This window comes from Labrus bergylta, chromosome 1, assembly GCF_963930695.1.
Source record: "Labrus bergylta chromosome 1, fLabBer1.1, whole genome shotgun sequence".
Classification (NCBI taxonomy): domain Eukaryota; kingdom Metazoa; phylum Chordata; class Actinopteri; order Labriformes; family Labridae; genus Labrus; species Labrus bergylta.
Window position 1 is genome coordinate 22,031,084 of NC_089195.1, and position 15,044 is coordinate 22,046,127.

General features: G+C 39.7%; 2 protein-coding genes across 17 annotated transcripts; both read left to right on the forward strand.

Annotated features, from left to right (window-relative positions):
• The first annotated feature begins 192 nt into the window (after positions 1–192).
• sart1 (spliceosome associated factor 1, recruiter of U4/U6.U5 tri-snRNP) lies at positions 193–3,054 on the forward strand. Its single transcript, XM_020647184.3, has one exon. It carries the CDS (start codon positions 524–526, stop codon positions 2,876–2,878), a length of 2,355 nt encoding a protein of 784 aa, XP_020502840.2. The 5' UTR covers positions 193–523; the 3' UTR covers positions 2,879–3,054.
• Positions 3,055–3,897: 843 nt separating this feature from the next.
• osbp (oxysterol binding protein) lies at positions 3,898–14,554 on the forward strand. 16 transcript variants are annotated; one of them, XM_065956604.1, is made up of 21 exons: positions 3,898–4,041; positions 4,912–5,082; positions 5,730–5,938; positions 6,107–6,269; positions 6,374–6,485; positions 6,582–6,780; positions 6,893–7,004; positions 7,126–7,189; positions 7,297–7,464; positions 7,567–7,812; positions 7,955–8,075; positions 8,995–9,098; positions 9,212–9,307; positions 9,692–9,876; positions 9,991–10,220; positions 10,355–10,393; positions 10,577–10,624; positions 11,127–11,165; positions 11,272–11,304; positions 11,421–11,459; positions 11,858–14,554. In XM_065956604.1, exons 2-21 carry the CDS (start codon positions 4,949–4,951, stop codon positions 11,998–12,000), a joined length of 2,484 nt encoding a protein of 827 aa, XP_065812676.1. In that variant the 5' UTR covers positions 3,898–4,041; positions 4,912–4,948; the 3' UTR covers positions 12,001–14,554. The 16 variants fall into 16 exon arrangements, with proteins under 16 accessions (XP_065812676.1, XP_065812684.1, XP_065812680.1 ...); XM_065956612.1 differs by having other exon boundaries at positions 10,586–10,624; XM_065956608.1 differs by having other exon boundaries at positions 7,129–7,189.
• Positions 14,555–15,044: the final 490 nt, after the last annotated feature.

The following is a 15,044-nucleotide window of genomic DNA, read 5'->3' on the forward strand; positions in this document are numbered from 1 at the left end:
ATATATATATATATACTGTATATATATATATCAAGTGGCCTCTCTTTTACACTATGTGGTAGGTTAGGTCACCTGTTGGGCTTCATTTCATTTTTTTATGAGGAGCCAGCTTCGCTTGTTTCCAATAGAGCTGGTTGCTTGTTTCTCTCGCGAGATCTGGCAACACTGCCCGGAAGTCTATCAGCAGGAAACAGTATTTCTGTCGTCCATAGTTCGTTTAACATGGTGCGAAGATAGTACCTGAACGTCGAGATTAGATGGTTTAACTGAGACAAATAGACTTTATAGGTGAGATTTTTTTTCTCCATAAAACCTCACTTGTCGTCTTGTACTTTCAGGATTCAAATTCGAGTTGGCTTTTTTTTTCTTTTTTTTTTTTTAGTTTCGCACTTGAGTTGATTTGTGACGTCGGTTAGCCTCGTAGCTTTTGCTGCTAATGCTCGCTAGTTAGCAAAGGCTAGTGTTCCTCTCAGTGCCCAGACGCTTTGCAGTAATACACAAGGCTTTCTATAAGTAAGACACAATGGGATCGTCCAAGAAACACAAGGAAAAGAGCCGCGACAAGGACACCGAAGAGCGCCGCCGCGAACACAAGAAACATCGCCACAAGGACCGGGACAGAGACGCTGCCGACCGAGATGGGACTCGGGATAAAGAGAAACGAAAACGCTCCAGATCCAGGGAGAGGAGCGGGCGGGAGAGCCGCAGCAAAGGTGAAAAGGGCAGCGGGGAGCCCCGAGTGAAGAAGGAGAAAGTTGATGTTGGTTATGAAGAAAGCAGTGCAGAAGTGGGGCCTCAGTCTGCAAGTGGAGACGCATCTCTCAGCATTGAGGATACAAACAAACTGCGAGCCAAACTGGGTCTGAAGCCTCTGGAAATGAGTGACAACAAGAAGGAGCTGGGGACCAAAGAAGAGCCATTAGTTGCTGAAACCATCAACCCTGTTCTCATTAAACAGCAGAAAGAGATGAGAGAGAAACTCGCAGCTATGAAAGAGAAACGCATCCAGAATCAGAAACTGGGAAAAGTCAAAACCCTAGCAGAGGATGACTGGCTTGATGACACCGCTGCGTGGGTTGAGAGAAGCAGAAAGATGGCGAAAGAGAAAGAATTGGCAGAGAAAAGGGCCAAATTGCTGGAGGAGATGGATGAGGAGTTTGGTGTCAGCAACCTGGTGGAGGAGGAATTTGCGCAAAGCAGACAGGAGGCCTACACGTCGGGAGATCTCAAGGGACTCAAAGTGCAGCACAAGGTTGACTCCTTCAATGAGGGTCAGACTGTCATCCTGACCCTGCAGGACAAGGGTGTACTGGAAGAGGAAGAAGATGTGCTTGTAAACGTGGGAATGGTGGACAAGGAAAAAGCAGAGAAGAATGTGGAGTTGAAAAAGAAAAAGCCAGAGTATAAGCCCTATGAAGAGGAGGAGAGTGTGGATGATATGGTGACATTCAAGTCACACTCTGTACTGTCAAAGTATGACGAAGAAATTGAGGGTGAAAAGAAAAAGAGTTTCCGGTTGAATACTGGGGGCTTTGCCGACGGAGAGCGAGAGCGGGAACTTCAGGCTATGAGAGAAGCTCTAAGAAATCAGGCCCAGACTTTGGAAATGCCAGCTCTCACTATCGCCTCAGAGTATTACACACCTCAAGAAATGGTGGGCTTTAAGAAGACCAAGCGCCGTGTGAGGAAGATCAGAAAGAAGGAGAAGCAGACAGCTGAGCGTCTCCCCGATGACACTCGCAGCACTGATTTTGGCTCCAGGTCACGTGGTCGAGGTCGCAAACAGGAGGGTGAAGACCTGGAGGAAGTAAAGGAGGAGGAGGAGGAGTTTGAGGAGGAGGAGGAGAAGAAGAAGAAGAAGAGCGAACCTTCACACAACATCCCCCTATTGTCTGATGACATCAGGACCGCAGAAATGGACATAAGTGACGACGAAGACTTTACATTACCTGAGTCAGAGGTAATTGAGGAGGATGAGGCCGAGCAGGAGCTGCAAAAACAATTGGAGAAGCAGAGGAAGCTGAGGCAAAAGCTGCTTCTCAAAGACTCTGGGGAGAAGATTGCAGAACAGATTAAAGTCCTTGATAAAGAGGACAATGAAAATGATCCTGATAAGAGAAACAACATTGTCTTTAATGCCACCTCAGAGTTTTGCAGAGCGCTTGGTGATATTCCAACTTACGGACTGTCAGGCAACAGAGAGGACCAAGAAGACATGATGGACTTTGAACAAGAGGAGGAGAAGGATGATGCTGGAGGTTCAGACTCGGAAATGGATGAGAATGTTGGCTGGAGCACAGTTAACTTGGATGAAGAGCAGAAACAACCAGATTTCTCCACAGCCTCTGCCACCATTTTGGATGAAGAGCCCATCGTCAGCTCCGGCCTTGCTGCTGCACTGCTGTTGTGCAAAAACAAAGGACTGTTGGACACTCAAATGCAGAAGATAGCTCGTGTCAGAGCAACGAAAGGCGCATTGCCTAATGACAACTACTGCATTGAGGACAAGATGGGCTTTGATGACAAGTACAGTAGGCGTGAAGAATACAGAGGCTTCACTCAAGACTTCAAAGACAAGGATGGATACAAGCCTGATGTCAAGATCGAGTATGTGGACGAATCTGGAAGGAAACTCACTCCCAAAGAAGCCTTCAGGCAGCTTTCACATCGATTCCACGGGAAAGGGTCTGGAAAGATGAAGACAGAGAGGAGGATGAAAAAGCTGGAAGAAGAAGCTCTGCTGAAGAAGATGAGCAGCAGTGATACTCCGCTGGGGACAGTCGCTTTGCTTCAAGAGAAGCAGAAGTCTCAGAAAACACCTTATATTGTGCTTAGTGGGAGTGGGAAAAGTATGAATGCAAACACCATCACTAAATAAGTTGGGGCAGAAGTGAATTATTTGTCATTCAAAAATACACATATATTCACACTCACTCATTTAAACACACACACACACACACAAACACAAAATGTTTAAAGTAACTTCTTCAATTTTATTCCTAATTCATGTGTGCTTCATTGTTGTAGTAAAGAATAAAGTGACTACCAATGAGATATATTTGTTTATTTTCATTTTTGCATATTCATAAGGTGAATAGTAACTTGTAATGTTACTTTTTTTCAGTAGGGGAATACTTTTTATGAAAAATTGAACTGCTTCTGTAATGTGTATAATTGCATTGATTTTAATCTGTGACAGGCATTGTACATTTTTTGTCTTTGAACTTCTCAAAAGAACTGATGCAAGAAGAATGAATCCAAAAAGGTATGAGTGTGTATGGCTCCTGATATTAATAAGGAAAGTGACAAGTTTTAGAAGTAAAATTTGGTTTACAATATAAATAAATGATAGGTGATAAAACAGATGTATTCTGAAAACCCACATTTTAACCATCCTTAGTCAAATTCAAGATGAATAATGTATAAAACAAGTTTTTCCTATTAAGTTTTCAGCTAAACATGCTTTACATTTTATATTTGACAGGAAAATTAGAAAATAAAAGGCCTAATAAATATATTTATATATATATAAAGCAATCAGTAGATGACTGCATGGTTCATGAAAGTTCAAATGACAGCTGTTGGTGGTTGATTAAAGGATGTCCCTCATTTTCATCGAAATCATCGTTTTAAGTTAATTAAATTATATTGGACTAAAGAGTAATTGTTAATTTAATCACAGAAGGTGCTGATACTGAGTGTAGTCGATAGTTTCCTAACAGTATATAACCGCACATTTTTGTTTCTAATAAGAAAACAAACACCATGACTCATGACGAAAATTATTTTACAAAATCTTTATTTACATGGCTACGACCTGCAAGACTATTTTTCAACTAGTTTCCGGTTGTTTATATCCCGTTTACTGGGCGGAACCAAAGTTGTCGGTCAAGTGACTACGGCCGCTATTTTCGGTAACGCAACCTGTAGCAAAGCAGTCGTTCGTTAAATACATCTGTGAGCGCTAACACTACCGAGCTAACATCGCCTCGTCCAACACGGCATGCACACAATTGACAGCTAAAGTTGTACACGTTAAAGGTAAGCGCCACGAGTACAACACAATATGTTAGTGTTACTTAAAACGTCGGACAAAGAAACGCGGAGATAGTTACGGAGTTGAATTGACTGTTAGCGTCGTCTGCGACGTGTCAGCTGAGTTAGCAGCTTCCTGTTGTTTAGCTAACAGCTATGTTCCCCGACCGACACTTTTAAGTAGCTTTAATGTTTGGAAAGGGCCAATTAATGTCTCTGAAAGTAACTCGTGGTATGCGGGACGTGTTTGTTTATCACTTGCCTGTCATTTTGGCGAATAAATACTGGGTTTAAATGAGCTTTATGTGCAGTGAGCTGTGTTTTCAAAACAAGAGTTCAATAACATTCAATGTTAGCCAGGAAGATTAGTGCTCCAGGAGACTACATCAGCTACTCTGGCGTTTGTTGTAATGTTGATATTCGACAGTAACATTATACTCAAACTGTAAACCTAGATAAGATAAGGTAACAGAACTCAAAATGTTAATCTCCGACACACTGGCTTCAATTGATTCAGGTATCATTAACATTGAACACATTGTCAACAAACCACAGCCACTGTTCATTCAGATTCAAGTATTTCAGCTACGGCTTACATCCGGAGTGTAATGGTTATTTGCCGATTTAACGTGTTTCGTCTACTTTAACCAAACAGAAAATAAAGCTGCCAAGTACGTGATTATATCTCAAATACAGATACTTTAATGTTTGTAGTGTTAGGATGTGGTGATGACCCAAAAAAAAAAGGGTTGACATAAACAATCCAGTTTACTGACTCAAGTGTGTGCAGCAAACTGAGGACAGCTGTGTAAGATGTACATACAGCAGACTGAACAGATAGGATACTAAATATATTTCTGTGTTTATTTCCACAAGGCTCTTACCTCACTCAGTTGAACCACAGGCTGTTGTGATGTCGGAGCCCAAGCCCCCAACCCCAACCCCTGGAGACAACTACAAGGGCTGGCTCTTCAAATGGACTAACTACATTAAAGGTTACCAGAGACGCTGGTTTGTCCTAAGCAATGGACTTCTGTCTTACTACAGGTAATGTGACTGAATTTGTAATAAAAAATAATAAGAGAGGTACTTTCCTGGCTCAACATGAAGACAACCTGGTATTTAGAATTGTATTTTTGTAATTGTAATTGTAAACTGATGCTCTCTATGGTAGATTTAAAAACATATATCATGTATACAGTATATTTAAAAGGGCAGTACTCTCAATTAAATGCTTCAATATCATCTTAAATGTACGATTTATAGCATATATTAGGGAAGTAGAGCTGAAACTAAAAATTGTTTGAATGATAATTGAATAATAAAACATTTTTGGTCTGGTGAATGTCAAAAAGAATTTGACCAACACTCATTAAGAACGCGATTTCTAAGAGCTCAAGGTGACTTCCTCATCTGCTCTTTAATTCAACCGCATATTCACATACCAAAAGAAATTCTTATATTTAAGAAGCTGGACTCCCAGCTTCTTAAAAATTAGGATTGACTGCAAATGTTCGACATTCTAATTAAAAAAATGACTAAATCAATTCATAGATCAAATTAAATAGTTGGTAATCAGCATTCTTGTTTTAATTAATCTATCAATCATAGCAGCTCTACTTACTAGAATAAAGTGTTCTACTTTACCACATAGGACATCTCCACATGACTGTCCCTTGTTCTATTGTCTCCAGGAGCCAGGCAGAGATGGGTCACACATGTCGAGGCACCATCAATTTGGCAACTGCCAATATTGCTGTTGAGGACTCCTGTAATTTTGTCATTTCCAATGGAGGGGCACAAACCTATCACCTTAAGGCCAACTCAGAAATAGAGCGCCAGCGATGGATCACTGCTCTGGAGCTTGCCAAGGCAAAGGCTGTCCACATGCAGGCTGAATCAGGTGAATATTTTGGAGACTACACCAGGTGGATTACAAACATTCTTAGTATTTATAAACAGTGCTTACAGCAGTACAATTAACGTTTCTTTGGATGTCTCTTTGTAAAGCATTTCTTCTTAACGCTTTATTTTTCATTATGTTATTTCCCCCTTTTTTTTTGTCTCTCAGATGACTCAGGCGATGAATGTCCAGCTGTGCCCCCCACCTCAGGACAGGGTGGCGGTTGCCGTAACTCAGAAGTCCAGTCCACACTACGCACACTCAACAGCAAGGTGGAGGACCTCACCACCTGTAATGATCTTATTGTAAAGCATGGCTCTGCCCTCCAAAGGTAACAGTTATCAGACTGACATTTTGATTACTTCAGAGAAGTAAAACCAATACAAAGAAAAGTTTATTTATTCAAGCATTCCTTTATTCCATACACACACACAGGTCTCTGACAGAACTGGAGGCGGTTCGTGTCGGAGGCGACATGGGGGAAAAGATAAGACAAGTTACAGAAAGAGCAACGCTGTTCAGAATAACCTCCAACGCCATGATTAATGTAAGACATCCAAGGTTAAATTGCTGAAGAATGCAATACATTTTTGGTTGGCTCTCTTACTGAAATATCCCTCTTCTTTTTTTCCGTCTCCTTAAGGCTTGTAGAGACTTTCTCTCCCTGGCACAGAGCCACAGTAAGCGCTGGCAGAAGGCCTTACAGGTTGAAAGAGACCAGAGGATACGGCTGGAGGAGACTCTGGAGCAGCTTGCTAAACAGCACAACCACTTGGAAAGAGCTTTCCGAGGAGCTACAGTTCTCCCATCTTCATTCAGCAATTCCACCTTAGGAAACAAAGGTGAAGCTTTCTCCCCAAACAAACTTGTGTCCATCGACTGTTGATGTCACCAAGAGTTTGCTGCTTAACTTTGCCAAACACACCTGACCAGACTGTCTGTGTTTTACTTCAGGTGGGGCAGGAAAAGGTGATGCCAGTGATGAGGATGATGATAACGAATTCTTTGATGCTATGGAAGACCCAGCAGAGTTTATTACTGTCCCTGCTGATCCCAAGTATCACAGGTTATTATATGTCTCTCTTTTTAATTTCTCAACCTCAACTATGTTTTTCTTCAAGATATTATTGTTTCTAATGTATTGTTTTGTCGCAATTGCTAAGCATTCTTGTTCAACTGTCCAACAGAAGATCTGGCAGCAACGTCAGCGGGCTCAGCAGTGAGACTGGAATGGACGATCAGTCCGTTAATGTGTGTAAACTTTGTTTTTTTCAAGCAAGTTTAAATGTGAATCCACGTGTCTCATCTCCTTTGTTTCAAAGTCTCCTGACCCTTAAATATTTTTTTCCCTTCTCCAGTTTGATGAGCAGTCTTTGGCATCCAATCCAGAGTCTCCACAGCCCCTGGAGCTAGAGCCAGTTAGACAAAGAAGGACACGAATCCCCGACAAGCCCAACTATTACCTCAACCTGTGGAGCATTATGAAGAATTGCATTGGAAAGGAGCTCTCAAAGATACCAATGCCTGTAAGAAACATGAACTCCTGCTGGTGTCAAAGGTGTTTTTTTCCTTGTGAGAACATCCAATAATAATCTGACTTTTTCTCTCTGTTAATTTGTGCCTGTTAGGTGAATTTCAATGAGCCCCTCTCAATGCTGCAACGTCTATCTGAAGACCTGGAGTACTTCGAACTGCTGGATAAGGCTGCTAAATGTCAGAGCTCTCTGGAGCAGATGTGTTATGTTGCTGCGTTTACAGTCTCCTCCTATTCCACAACAGTCCACCGCACAGGAAAGCCCTTCAATCCTCTACTGGGTGAAACATTTGAGCTTGACAGGCTAAAAGAGTGCGGCTACCGCTCCCTCTGTGAACAGGTGAGTCAGGAACAACGCTGTAAAGGTTTCAATTTATAACCAACTGTGAAACTGCGCTACCACACAGGTGACTATTGAGTTTCAACCAGAAGACTTCACTGATATTTTACTGGATTTTTTCACTTCTTTCAATTCTCTTCAGGTGAGTCACCATCCACCTGCTGCTGCTCACCACGCCTTCTCAGAAAAGGGCTGGAGCCTCAGACAAGAAATCACCTTGGCCAGCAAGTTCAGAGGAAAATATCTTTCCATCATGCCTTTGGGTGAGTATGTGCAGACAATATAGCTAACCTTAAGAGAAAACATTTGAATCTGTATGGAAAAAGGTGACTAGTTTGAACCTAGGAGTATAAAATGCTTTCAGCAGGAATAGCAGCACAGATGAAATAAGACCGTAGATAGTAATTAGGTACACCTAATGTTGTTTGGAGTGTGTTTTAAATATAAAAACAAGACTATATAAAAGTGTGTTAAGGTACATATAAATACTATTTGCTTTTATACCATGCATCACAGGTTGGCAATATCAACATATTCACACATTTCTGACCTTCTAAACGTTCCTCTGTAGTTTGAACACAATTTGTCTAGTGTCTACTTTGTCGAGGTGTCATTTGAATTTAAGTGTGTGTACCTAAGCCCTCAAATGAATTGCATATTGCCCTATAAACACTGCTTACCTTATCATGTGAATTTTGAAAGTGATTGCTTCATTTTTTTTAATATCTACTTGTGTGGCTGAATGAATAAAGGCAGCACAGAAGATAAATAGTGTGTTGTACCTGTTATGCATATCCTCAAGTAGCTTGCTCTGCAAACTTCAGAAACCTGCAGCGTGCTTTCATCAGAACATATAGAGTACAGAATATGATATTGGGGTGGCTGTGGCTCATTTGGTAGAGTCGTCGGCTCTCAACCGGAAGGTCGAGGGTTCAATCCCCAGCTGCTGCAGCAACAACCCTAAATTGCTCTCGCTGCTTCGTTGGCGGCGTATGAATGGGATTAGTTACATCTGATGGTGACACTACATAGTAGCCTCTGCCATCAGTGTGTGAATGGGTAGATGTAACATGCGATGTGAAAGCGCTTTGAGTAGTCAAAAGATTACCATATTTACATTTTGGGGTTAACAGGTTCAAAGTGACCACCATCATAGTAACACTATTGCCTTTCTATCCACAGGTTCTATTCAGTGTCTATTTGAAAAGAGCAACAATCACTACTCCTGGAAGAAAGTGACAACAACAATACACAACATTATTGTTGGTAAATTATGGATTGACCAGGTAAACTTAAAGCTGTCAAAACATTAGCACCAGTGATCCTTTGGTTTAGCGTTCAGCTGTGTCAATATTGCAGTTTTTCAAACATGAAGACTCTTTCCTTTGTTCACATCCAGTCAGGCGAGATCGATGTGGTGAACCACAAGACAGGAGATCGCTGCCACCTGAAGTTTACTCCTTACAGTTACTTCTCTAGGGATGTACCAAGAAAGGTCAGTTATTCCTAAGTGTTTCTATTATTCATTTTCTTATATAGCACATCCTGTATGTAGTGTAGCTGATTTTTTCTCCAGAGTAAGATGGATTATACAGAGATACACAATACTGTTTATAAAGCACAGTTTAAGAATCAACATTAAGTTACATTAAGTTTAGTTTCCTGATACAACTGAAAGCCCTGCCACAGCAGTTCATATTTTTCCTCCCCGGTTCATCAATTTTCTTTCTGTCAATGAGCAAGTTTTCTGAAAACAAGGGACTATAAGTTGAATTTAGTCGTTAATGAAACTAGTTTGTTTCAGTCTACCTAATAAAAGGGTAACTAAATACTAGTACTACTGCTCGAGCCCTAACGGAGAACTATATTTGTCTCTCAGGTCACTGGAGTTGTCACAGACAAGGAAGGAAAGGCCCACTATGTGCTATCAGGAACCTGGGATGAGAAGATGGAGTTTTCCAGAGTAATGCAGAGCAGTAAAGGCGAGAACGGCACCGAAGGCAAACAGAGGACTGTCTATCAGACACTCAAAGCGAAAGAAATCTGGACAAAGAATCCTTTACCGTGAGTTTCTATCTTCAAGAAGATTTCATAGTCTTCTTTGAGAAAAAAAATCAGCCAGTAGAAATAGTGTTACGGCTTTTGTGTCTTCGATCTTTAATGGTGATGACTTTACAGAGAGGGAGCGGAGAACATGTACTACTTCTCCTCACTGGCCTTGACGCTCAATGAGCATGAAGAGGGAGTGGCGCCGACAGACAGTCGCAGACGCCCTGACCAACGGTTAATGGAGGACGGCCGTTGGGACGAGGCCAATGCAGAAAAACAGAGACTGGAGGAGAAACAACGCATTACACGGCGAGAGAGGGAGAGGGAGGCTGTCAAGGTAGCCAGTTCACCTGAGGAAGGTAAAAAAAACAAGGAGGCTTATCTCTTCTTTTAGAGATTATATTCCTTCTGTCTTATCTTTTTCTGTCCATTCATCTTGTGTCTATTTAGTTTGTCTTGGAAACACTGTCTGTTTCTCTGTTTTAACCCTAAGCTGTCACTGAGGATTCAATCAATGATTCACCCTTGAAAAGCAAGTACTCTTCCCTTAGTCTCTTTTTACCTCTGCACTACAAAATAAATGTCTTCAAGATGCTAAACCACATACAGTATACAATCCTATGTTCCTATGGAAGATGTTAATGGTCTTCTTCACTGTCTTGCAAACCCCTTCATCCACCTTTCCATCCCTTTTCACCCGTTTGTTATCATTTAGCTGATGCAGTGGAGACTGCCACAGAAGCTAATGAGGTTTCAGAAGAAAGCAAGTATCATTCACAGCTTTATACAATGTGCGCTTTTAAATTTGCTTTGTGCAGCATTTGAACAGAGCAGTGAGTAAGAGCTGGCATGTATGTGGACTTGATATTAATGGGAAGTTAAAGTGCTTATTTCTAAATAGTCTTGACCTCACATTTACTTAAAAAAGAGAAGATGTACAGCGCATAGCAGCCTCTACAAAGTCTGTTAGTTTGTGTTGCACGACGGCAGAAAGATTCTAGTTTAGTGCGGAAAAGATAGCTCATAAAATATCAAAGTGAAAAAAGCAGAATGTGACAGAAAGTACAGAATGTGTCAGATTTCAAAGACAAGATCCGGTTGCCTTTTGTTTACAAGAAGTAAACAAATCTGTCCTTGTGTTTTCTACAAGCTCATTAAATGCTGCACAAAGCACTTCTAAAATGAGCATAAACAAGATATTTGTGTGGATTTAGGAAAGTGTTTGGTTGGTGGATTTACATCTTTCTTTTTTTCGTGCCGTTAAGCTGACACAGAGGACTCTCCCCCTCACACACCTGTTGCATGCAAGTAGCTCATTACATTTCATGTTTTGTTTGGCTTTCTGTCTTCCTTCCCAATATTTTTATGTCTTAACCCTCAAAGATTCATCGGTCACTGTTCTATTTTCAGCCTCTTATGGACCATCTCCTCCCCCTTATACAAGCAAGTATTCTGATCATGACGTTTCACATCCAACGCAATCATTTGAATATGTTCAGTCACTTCATTTCATCTTTAAAAACACAACTTTACATTTTTTATACCGTGGTCTCTCTTAGCTGAAGGCAACGAAGGTCCTTATGGAGCGCAAGTCAAAAGCAAGTAACATAACTGTCGCTCTCTAGCACCCCCTGTTGATTTAAGTGTATTCTATAGATTCGTTGTGCAGTCTAGTGAACCTCGTAGAAGACTGTAGCTGACTGTAGAATTGGCGCAAACTTAGTTTTTGAGTATTTGGGAGTAGCTTTTTTCTGTCATTGATCCTTTTTCTGTGGTCCTGACTCCTGGGCAGTTGGGGAAGAAGTTGCGAGTATGATCTCCATGCGGCAGAGGAGCCAATTAGTGATCATTCTTTTGTTTTGTTTTTGGTTTAAAAAAGAAGGGCATACTTCATTGAAGCCAGATTTGTTTTCAAGGCTCAGTGGCTTCAAAGTCCTCCACTTAAGAATGACTATAGCTTCTTCTACCTCTTAAGATTGTTTCTATTTTCTTTCAGGCATCCATCAGGACAACCACCAGGCACTGTGGTTTGAGAAGTTGGACGACCCAGTATCCGGAGAGACCTTGCATGTCTACAAGGGCGGTTACTGGGAGGCAAAGGACCAAGCTGAATGGGACCTGTGCCCCGACATCTTCTAATCCCAGCTGGGTCCATGTATGGTGCACAAATGAGAGGATGAAAAGAGGTGATTTACCTTTCTTCAGCTAAAGTGGGGAATCAAGCCGAACTTTAACCTATCATCAGCTTCAACCAATGTTCCCAGTATGCTCTCTCAGGATCAAGGGTATCTGGACTTGACTCCTAAAGTACAATGTAAAGCATATTGTGGCATTGTTGTAACATTGCAGCTGTTCAGAGTTCCCTCTTCACTGACTCAAACATCTGTGTTTATCTTTATGTTCACTGTTCATGTTAAGTTCAGTTCTTGGTCCAGTTTTTGTTTTACAAATGGCATCAAAATATTCTGGATATGCGATCACGCATTTTCTTTAAAAGCACTATTGTCAAAGGAATAATTAATTAATATCACTATATATAATATAAATGTTAGGCCCATGCCTTACCTGTCATTTGGTGTTGTTACCTTTGCATTCCTGACTCTGATTATTCACAAAGAACATATTCCTGCTCCCTCAGCTCAGTGCTGCTGTAAAGTCACACCAAACATAAAAGTTCAACTGGTAACTATTCACTATTTCAGTTTAAAACCTTAAAATCAAAAGCATTCAAGCTTCAATTGCTCTGACAAAAAAGAGATACATATTTTTTTTCCTAACAGGGAAACAGTTCTGACTTTAGATGTCATCTCTATCTCTAGCCTACAAGTTTTCTACTCGAGTTCAGCTACCAAAATCAAAAATTGAGAACCCCGAAAATTGTTGACGAGGAAACATTTGATGTTAGTTTGTCTGACTACTAAAATATTCAGCTGTTATTTTTCAAATCAGGATGATTGACAAAAAGCATGCAAAAAGGGGCTACTTCAGCAAAAACAAATGACCTTTCTTCACTATATAAGAATGACATTTCATTTTTTCGGTTCTCATATTAGTGAGGACGAATGACATTTCTCTGTGTAGCCCACTTAATTTAAAATGATACCATATTGAATAGTCCATGAAATACTAGAACCAAACGTGTATAATTACTAATGAAAGTATGAAGATACCAACTATTGTGTTTATAATGTTGTGTTTAAGTACAGGGCTTCATTGTGTCATGTTCACACACCATCTGATATGAAGGGGGCGTGCTCATGCTATAACTGGGTGTAAAGTTGCTCTTTAAACAGCATAGCTGTTAGTCACTTAAAGAAAGAGCCTTCTAGGATGAAATCATACAGTGAGTGAAATGAACTCAAATCTATGTATTGACAATGAAATATGTTAAAAAGTCTATTTTTCATTGTCCATCCCGAACACAGTCCAGACTTATATTTTCACATCTGCAGTTTGTGCCGTTAATAATTTGGTAGGTTATTCCAATTCAGCTTTTAAAGTTGTAAATGTTGAAGCTCATTGTCAAACTGTTGCGCTTCAGAGCAGCAGAGCTATGTCTTGTTTTCTCCTGGTTGACAGATTGGATAAATGAAAAGAAATTGAGTTGTTTTCTTCTTCAAACCTCTTGATCCTAGCTTTAATTCTGATTAAGGTTTTTTTATACAGCAATAAGAGTGCCCTAGTGTGTACACATGTGGCACAAATGAAATGTGAGGACAGTGTGAAGAAAAGACCTCCAGAGTCTCAATGTTGACATCGTATTTGTCTTTGTAGCTGTTTGTAAAATGAGAGTGGAAAGACTGCTTGATGAAAATGTAAATTTCATTTTATATTCAAGTGTACTTAAAAGAAGAACACTCAAAATGAAGATCATAATACATAACGTTTTAAATATTTCTGTGTGAATAAATATATATATATATATATAATCGTAATGTGATTGTGATATTAACATGTTATTTTGATAGAAAATCTAATGGCAGCGATGCACTTTTGATTTTTTTCTCTTTACTGGATGTTCATTGTGTGAGCTGAGTGTACCATATTACAAAGAGCCGTCTTCTTATCAGCTAGAGTAGCTTTATTTTAAATGAGTTTTTTTTGTTGCTTGAACCATTCCTTACTGTGATTTAATGTTGCTTAGAGTGTGAGAGAGAAGAAAATACAGTTTGATGCACATTACATTTCACAAAGAGTTTACAGCTTTCTGTCCTCTTTTAAACTCTTTGTTCCCACTAGATCCTTTTTTACCAATTCATTCCCCAATCCTCATTTTCCTTGTTTTTCTTAACTTTCTACATTGTTCAGTCCTTGTTATGATTCCTGCGCTGTGGAGATTGTCATGACACATTTTGCTGCATCTTACCACACTTCTTAGAAAGTGACTGAAGTTTTTTTTTTTTTTTTTTTTTTGCATACATCCATTATTTATCATCCTGTGTGAATTAACTGATCCACTTTTTATGTTGGATAATGAGGAGTTTTTCATATTGTGAGTTTGTTTTGAAGATTCCGTTAATCAGTGTGCACTAATTGCAAACACATGTTCATTAGTTTAAATATGAATGGGAACTGAGTCATTGTTCTGAACATACCTTTTCACTTACTCTGCCCTTCAATGCAGTTTTTTTTAACAGGGTTTTGTTAGAGGATAACAATATTAAAGTTTGAGTGGAGGTGAAGTGCTACGGTTCATGGTTTTCCATTTTTCTGAATGAAGCATCGCATACTGTTCCACACAAGTTGCCGTTCTCTAATATCATATTAATTAAAATAATCAATCTTATTATGTTATTTGCAAAATGAGTCATAAAAACTGCATCTTACAGCTTACAATATTGTATATATGTATTTATGTATTGTATTAGTACTTTAACGTAGCTGTTTGAAGCTATTAGTTTTCTAAAAAAAAATAATTACTGACGATTTAAGAGAATCTTAGGAAGAGGATTAGGTCCAAATTCAATTAATTTTTTTTCTTAATCACTCAAGAAAAAGTTTACCGGTAATTTAATTAATATCGATGAAAAAGTAAAAAATGTGCAAAATACTGATTTATCTTTGCCTAAAATTTGGTCTCTAAAAAAAGTAAAATTTAAGCAAGAACTAAAACACCATCAGTTACAAAGTACTAACCTCAGCGAATTTTTTTTAAACTCTTGAATTTGTGAAAACATGGGATT

Bases quoted from the DNA above. Each gene is read 5' to 3' on its own strand.
- sart1 (XM_020647184.3), top strand. From the start codon at position 524: ATGGGATCGTCCAAGAAACACAAGGAAAAGAGCCGCGACAAGGACACC.
- osbp (XM_065956604.1), top strand. From the start codon at position 4,949: ATGTCGGAGCCCAAGCCCCCAACCCCAACCCCTGGAGACAACTACAAG. The intron at 6,486-6,581 runs GTAAGACATCCA...CGTCTCCTTAAG, and splicing joins CCTCCAACGCCATGATTAAT to GCTTGTAGAGACTTTCTCTC. The intron at 11,460-11,857 runs GCAAGTAACATA...ATTTTCTTTCAG, and splicing joins TTATGGAGCGCAAGTCAAAA to GCATCCATCAGGACAACCAC.